At 39.9% G+C, this 8,113-nt stretch overlaps 1 protein-coding gene across 1 annotated transcript; it reads left to right on the top strand.

The window, feature by feature from the left end:
• The first annotated feature begins 1,049 nt into the window (after positions 1-1,049).
• zgc:65997 (uncharacterized protein LOC794398 homolog) lies at positions 1,050-4,641 on the top strand. The gene is made up of 4 exons (XM_038991007.1): positions 1,050-1,343; positions 1,922-2,282; positions 2,656-2,833; positions 4,016-4,641. Exons 2-4 carry the CDS (start codon positions 1,959-1,961, stop codon positions 4,300-4,302), a joined length of 789 nt encoding a protein of 262 aa, XP_038846935.1. The 5' UTR covers positions 1,050-1,343; positions 1,922-1,958; the 3' UTR covers positions 4,303-4,641.
• Positions 4,642-8,113: the final 3,472 nt, after the last annotated feature.

An 8,113-nucleotide genomic window follows, 5' to 3' on the forward strand; every position in this document is an offset into this window, starting at 1 on the left:
AGTGACCAAAACATCAGCCAGGAAGCATAGGAACTGAGAAGTGGTCTGTGGTCACCACCTGCAGAACCACTCCTTTATTGGGGGTGTCTTGCTAATTGCCTATAATTTCCACCTTTTGTCTATTCCATTTGCACAACAACATGTGAAATTTATTGTCAATCAGTGTTGCTTCCTAAGTGGACAGTTTGATTTCACAGAAGTGTGATTGACTTGGAGTTACATTGTGTTGTTTAAGTGTTCCCTTTATTTTTTTGAGCAGTGTATATATAGACATGGAATCACTGGTCACTTTAATAATGGAACACTAGTCTCTTTAATAATATTTATATACTGCTTTACTCACCCCATATGTATATACTGTATTATATTCTACTGTATTCTAGTCAATGCCACTCCGACATTGCTCGTCCTAATATTTATATATTTCTTAATTCCATTATTTTACTTTTAGATTTGTGTGTATTGTTGTGAATTGTTAGATATTACTTCACTGTTGGATCTAGTATCACAAGCATTTCGATACACCCGCAATAACATCTGCTAAATGTGTGTATGTGACCAATAACATTTGATTTGATTTAGGCGGAAAATTTACATTTAGGCGGAAATCTACATTTAAGATTTTTAAAGTGTAATGCAGTTGATTCGCGATGATGACGAAACATTATATTAAACAGGACATTCAAACGCGCCTTAAAATCCAATTGTATTCCAAAAGTAGTGTGAAATGCACCGATAAGCAACATGTAAATAGAGACTTTTTGCTGGCGTTCTGTAGGAACTCTACCCTGTTCCTCCACTAATTTGCGGCAATCGCAAACACAGAAAGGAGTATATTTTGCAGTCTCTTTAGTCCAGGGTGCATTGCATGGTGCAGATGCCAGAGATATTATCGAAAGGAAGTAAGAATTCAATGAATTATTGGAATTTGTAACGCCCTTCCCAGCAGACTGTTGACCAATTGGGTTGACGTTGTCATGTTGCGTCACATGGTTGCAAAACTAGTCGTCACCCAATCCCTTCTCAAAGTCAGTGTATATGTCGAGAAACGTGCCTACTCTTCTCGAAAGTACGTAATCTCACGATTTCAAAGCTATACGATACCACAGTTAGCAAGTTAATTATATTTGTACTTCTTGTTGACGAAATTCGTGCTTATGTTGGGGTTTTTGAACTACCGCCCAATAGACTCCCGTTCACTCCTTGAAGGACAGCGCTCGTTGTCCCAGAATCGTAATGAAAGCACCGTGCGGCCCATTGACGTAAAATGGGCAACGTTTCCTATCTCCTCAAAAGTATATCTGCAGTTGCGAACGTCAAACTCAATCTGCAGGTTGAACATGGTGAGATTGTAGACGTCTAAATTAATAGTGCAGTTTGTTTAGGACATTTTATATCTAACGAGCTACGTTACATGCTGATATTGTCTTTGGTATTATTGTGTGTAGCTACGTTTGCTAGCTTTCTAACCAGTCAGCCCATAGAGCATTGCATTGTGGATGTTGTAGACGATTTGAGCTGTAACATATTTTCCACAATGATTTTCCATGTTGATACCAACCTTATTATAACTCCAAAATGAAACGTTTGTTCACAAAAAATATTGTTCTCACATATTAGTGTTATTGAACACTGTAAATTAAAGGGATTATTGGTTTTGGGTGGATTTTTCCTGTAATGGTTGTGTTAACATGGACTATATGGAATACAGTTTCGTGATATTAGAAGGGTATATAATGTTAAGGTCACAAAGGGCATAGATCTCATTAATTAACCAGTGATATGTTTGCTATTCAAATTAATGGCAGAGAGTTGACATGACAGCGCTGACAGAAAGGCGCTCAGTCTAGCTAGACTGAGTGTTCGTTACAAAACAAAATAACTTTGGGTTGTGTAAGTTTCTTTCTCTTACGACCCACAGAGGGCGTTGCTGTGGCTTCATCACATTCACTTCTGTCATGGCTGCCGTAGCACTGGTACAGGGTGCGAGTAGGGGACTGGGACTCGAATTTTGCAGAAATATCTTAATAAACAAAGCCCCAGGAGCATTGATCGCGACATGCAGAAATCCGGACAATGCCGCGGAGTTGATGAGCTTAGTTGCGCAACACCCGGGAAAAGTGACAGTTCTGAAATTGGACGTAAACAGAGAAGATGACATCCAACGCGCGGCTGAACATGTTAAAAAGGCATTCGGCAAAGTTGACCTGATCATCAACTCCTCAGCGATGCTTCATCCCTCTGGTAAAGGCGAGACCAGCCTGAAGGATGTTTCTGCACAGGTAAGCTAGCTAAATCGAGTCATACGACGATCAGTGATGGAGCTAGTGAAACGTGAAGCAAACGGCTTGAACAGTTAAAGCTAAATCTGTGATTGGTAAATAGCTGGGCTATATTGGTAAATACATTTTTGAGAATTTGAAATCAATGACAGTTATTTTCTTTAAGAGAATTGTACAACTTTAATAGCCCATCAGAACCCATACTATATTTACTTATTGATTGTAAACAATGTCATTCAACATTCTTTACAACATGGTTAAAACTATCATGTGGATGTCATGGACTAGCAGTGTTACATTTTTCCTAGTCCCATCCCTCAACTGTCTAGTGTTTTTTTCAAATGTCAGACTCATTCATTGTTGTGTTTTTTAGGGAATAATCTCAACGTTGACAACAAACACTGTGGGACCATTGGTGATGGCCAAGTACTTCGCTCCGCTATTGCAGAAGGGTAGTGGTGCATTTGGCCAGCAGCCGCCAGAGAAAGCCAAACAGCATAGTGGGATCATTGTCAACATCACTGCAAAAGTCGGATCCATTGGTGATAACGGTATGCATCATATGTATAATTTTAAAAGTCAATCCCTTCAATCATAGATAGACTCATCTTAATTGATCGAATTGTTAAAATATTAAACAAATCGTATACAAATCAAAAATCAAATGTTATATGTCACATGCCTCGAATACAACAGGTGTAGACCTTACAGTGAAATGCTTACTTACAAGACCTTAACTAACAATGCAGTTTTAAGAAAATCCCCCAAAAAGTAAGAGATAAGAATAACTAGTAATTAAAGAGCAATAGCGGAGCTATTTACAGGGGGTATCGGTACAGAGGCAATGTGTCAATGTGCGGGGGGCACCGGTGTCGAGGTAATTATGTACATGTAGGTAGAGTTATTAAAGTGGCTATGCATAGATAATAACAGAGAGTAGCAGCAGCGCAGGGGGGGGGCAAAGTCTTATGACTTGGGGGTAGAATCTGTTTAGAAGCCTCTTGGACCTAGACCTGGCGCTCCAGTACCGCTTGTCGTGCGGTAGCAGAGAGAACAGTCTATGTCTAAGGTGGCTGGAGTCTTTGACTATTTTTAGGGTCTTCCTCTGACACCGCCTGGTATAGAGGTCCTGGATGGCAGGAAGCTTGGCCCCAGTGATGTACTGGGCCGTACGCTTGCGGTCGGAGGCCGAGGAGTTGCCATACCAGGCAGTGATGCAACCTGTCAGGATGCTCTCGATGGTGCAGCTGTAAAACCTTTTGAGGATCTGAGGATCCATGCCAAATCTTTTCAGTCTCCTGAGGTGGAATAGGTTTTGTCGTGCACTCTTCACGACTGTCTTGGTGTGCTTGGACCATGTTAGTTTGTTGGTGATGTGGACACCAAGGAACTTGAAGCTCTCAACCTGCTCCACTACAGCCCCGTCGATGAGAATGGGGGCGTGCTCGGTCCTCCTTTTCCTTATGAATCATCCTTATGACTGATTTAAGTGTCGAATGGCTTCTATTTGACTTTCAAATTTGACTATTTCAAATGGAGTGCATTGATGTAGGCTAATACAATTTGACAGTTTTATCGACTTAAGTTTGTGGTTACACATTCACACAACATTCACACATCAAGCAGTCTATATGTTTAAAAGCGAGGGGCATTATGTAACCTGCACATGGGCGTGGCCATTCAACTTGTAAGTTGAACAATTTTAGAATAAGTCTGTCTGTCTGTCCATCTAGGTCTTGGCGGGTGGTACAGCTATAGGATGTCCAAAGCAGCACTCAACATGGCCACGCGTAACCTGTCCATCGAACTGGGGAGGAGCAGGCCCAGAGTGGTGTGTGTGTCCATGCATCCTGGCACAGTGAATACGGATTTGTCTCGCCCCTATCACAAGAATGTGCCCAAGGACAAGCTCTTCAGCACGGGCCACTCCGTGCACTGCCTCATGAGCATCATAGATAGCCTGAATATTGACAAAACAGGGAAAGCCTACAACTGGAATGGTTCAGAACTGCCCTGGTGAAAAATAACAGTACGCATATTCCTCGACAAAGCTTACCAACCTCAGTCAACTCAGGTTTATCTTATATTCTGACCAACTGTACCAACTGTTAAATAAAGATTAAATGTAAAAATCTAAATAAACTGTACCCAAAATAATAATTGTATATTGTGTCCTAGAAGCTGGCATGAGAAAATAAAGAGATACTTTAGTGCTATTGTTTTACTTATATTACAATTGAATTATCTGTGTAAGATTCTTGGTAAAAGAGTGACAGTTAATACAGATACCTTCCTTCAACCCTTCAAATGGGGCTTTTATTTTGAAACAACAAAAGCAATAAAGAGAGATGTTAAAGAATACTGTCAAATCTTCTTGAAAAGGTGATCTGTTGCATTCTATGGGTGATGTGACACTTTGGAATGTTGCATTCTATGGGTGATGTGACACTTTGGAATAGCTTTTTTAATTAGTTCTGTGAGTTTGTTCAGGAGCTGCTGGTTATCAGGGTAATTAAACATCAAAGACAACATATCCCAGATATATAAAGAGCAGGCCAGTTGTTCTAAGGTCTCTCTACTACTTCATGCTTCTGGCCACTAGATGGTGTTAATATTAACACAAGTCACAATTCAGTTTACCAGGTGAAAGCCTACTCTACACCAAGCCTATTTGATACTCCAATCCTCATAGGCTACATGCTTATAGAGTCTCATTCACAAGACATTTGAGACGCAAATATGACAGAAACAGCACATACTGGTGGACATGTACACTACCGTTCAAAAGTTTGGGGTCACTAAGAAATGTCTTTGACAGAAAAACACATTTTTTGTCCATTAAAATAACATCAAATTGATCAGAAATACAGTGTAGACATTGTTAATGTTGTAAATTACTATTGTAGCTGTAAGTAAGTTTGTAAGTGACCCCAAACTTTTGAACAGTAGTGTAAATCCTACAAAGATTACGGACATGGACAAGACAAAGATAAAATCTCTCCTAGGGTGAAAGCGATGATTAGAGTAAAACAAACTTTTTGATTTCAGCAGACACAAATAATAACCTTTCAGGCACATGTTACATAGTGCAGACAGAGCAATCCGATTATCACACACTGGTGTGCATATAGGCCGAGGGTCATTATAGCTTAAAAAAAAAAAAAAAAAAAGTGGACTCGATGTACACGCCCCCGTGAAAATCAAATTAGGATAATAATAACAAATCCCCATTAAAAAAAATCTGTCAATTTAAGCTAGACATGAGCCCTATCTGCAGTGAAAGACAGAGTTAGAGCAGTGTTTGTCAGACCAGTAGGCTTCCCGAAAATCGGTCTTCTCACGAACAATGTCTGTATCGCTTAATATTATTATGACCTTGCTATGGAAAGACGAGACTGTCAAGAACACGATGATGTTCTCCGTTTTAATCAACGACCTCCACAAGTGTCAGGCGACTCTTCTGAACTCGCCGATCTGCCAACCTCTGTCTGTAGTGTCCCAACAGTTTGGGCTACACACGAATATGTCCCCTCTTGTGGAAAGGTGAGACTAGAATGTCCACAGGCCTCACAAGACTCTCTAAAAGTCCCGCCCCCCACCAGGTGTAAAAATGAACAGAAGTATATATGGAGACTGTATAAGAGGTTAAATACATGTAATATAAAAAAATAAATCCTGATCTTTCTTATATCTCTCAGATATAGGACAGACACCAGAACAAACTTCCTTTAGATTTTTTTTGGGGGGGACTATCTGTTGTTCCATATAGTGAATCTGTTATTCAATGCGTTTGTATGGGCTAATAGCAGTAAAGTAATTTTTCATCAAATAATTGTTATGGGTTTTAAAGTCAATGTTCCCACGTTTCAGAGTAAACGCTGTAGTGTAGCCAAGGCTATATGTCTGCTCAATCGGAAATTGCCTTTAAAAACCTCAATGCCCATAATCTGTGATTGGATTAAAACCTGGCCCTTGTTTGGTTTGGTTATTTCGTATTAGTAGCCTACACACAATTGCCGCTAAAAGATTCATTTGTAGGCAGTAGGCTTACAAAACATTTATAGTCTGCTAAATAAATAAACAACTGATTTAAATACTAAATGAACACTACTTTAAAGTACATAATTTAACTACACAGTAATTAATCAGTCTCACAAACTACTGAAACTAGGGTATAGAGGGCTTTAGGACTTGGAACAGTTTCACTCATGAACCTGAGTAGCCTGTCCTCAGTAGCCTAGTTCTAATCGTGATGCAAGTATATGAACAACAGGTTGGTCTGCAAGGCGATTACGCAACCATTTCCACTCTGAATATTTTACTGTACTGTCTGTTCACAGTAGACCTACGGCAAAAGTATAATAACTTCTTATAAATAGATATTCTAAAAATCATATCAACCTCGCCAGACCAAATGTTAGTGTGTGCCTAGATAAGACCCACCTAAGAATAAATGTGAGGAACAATCCCATCAGTTTGTCCTAGGATAGTTTGTGCCAGAACAAAACAGAAGGTAATGATGACAACACCCAAAGATACACTCTTGACAGTTTCGTCACTATATAGGTTACAAAGTATCAATAACTCACCATTTACCTCTGACCCACAGAGATGCACAGGTGTAAACAAAGCTTCATAATCACATGTGAAAAGCAAGGTTTGGGAAAAACAACATGACATAGCGAGAAGTAAACAGCTTCTCCATCGGAGTCAGTTTTGACACATATAGGAAAATGTTCATCACAGCCGGTCATGCCCTCCACTTGGCTGTGTTTGTGTGTTATAAATCATGTCGATATTACTGTCTAGGCTACTAACAGCACGCATGACCATTGCTTAATGCATACCTATAAATATGGCAGAGCCATGGCTGAACGTTGCATCCAGAGGGAATAACATTTAATAATCTAACAATAATTAGATTATCCATTGTCTGGGCGACTGTTCTTCTTTTTATGCATGTAAACCTGAATGCTTGGTTGTATTTTCTGTATAGAACAGGAGCGCATTGCCTGTGTCCCCTGGAGGGTAAACGGGTTCGAGGAGCCATTGTGTGTGACGTAACTAGCTAGCTAACAACCTGGCAGTTTGACTCCGACAGCGGACTGTAAAGTGGGAAAATGACCGACAGTGACCTCGACCAAACCGTGTTTTAGCGGATAGGTCTTCACACTTTTTAATCAACAGAATAAAAATTATCGGTACCAAGAGCGGATAAATATTTTCTACCATTTAAGAGCAATTTCATATGAAACACTTTTTTTTTTTATTGAGCGTGCGCGCAGGGTTGCATTTTATCGCATGAGCGAATGTCAGCTATAGTGATAGCAGCTCGTTTCCTTTAGCTTGGTATCATCTTCTATCATACGTAGCTAGTTAGCTGCACCAATGGATAAAGCCAAATCAATTATCGATAAAAACGGGTCGGGATTGTGTTATGCCAATGGACTGCAAATGGGGTTTCATTCTCAGGCTAGCAAAGGTGGATGCAATGCATACAATTCAAGTGGAAACTGTAGTGGCGGTACTAGCAACGTTGAACACTACCATTATCTGCATACCGATGACGTCGAAGCCAATGGGTCCTCCCCTGCGAAAAGATGCAGGTTACAAAGAAGAGTTGAATCAGTGAAGAAGAACAGACCACGTAAGTGTCGCTGTCAATGGGTTTTGCAGGTGTAGATTTTGCATTTAGTAATTTATGGGTTTACTCATCAAATGACACAATTACAATATGTTACATTAGGCTACATCAGGGGTTTTCAAATATTTTCCTCGGTTACCCCCCAAGCCATTTCATCTATTTGAACTATTCCACTGCTATCACATTC

The sequence above is a fragment of the Salvelinus namaycush genome, chromosome 4, assembly GCF_016432855.1.
Source record: "Salvelinus namaycush isolate Seneca chromosome 4, SaNama_1.0, whole genome shotgun sequence".
Lineage (NCBI taxonomy): Eukaryota > Metazoa > Chordata > Actinopteri > Salmoniformes > Salmonidae > Salvelinus > Salvelinus namaycush.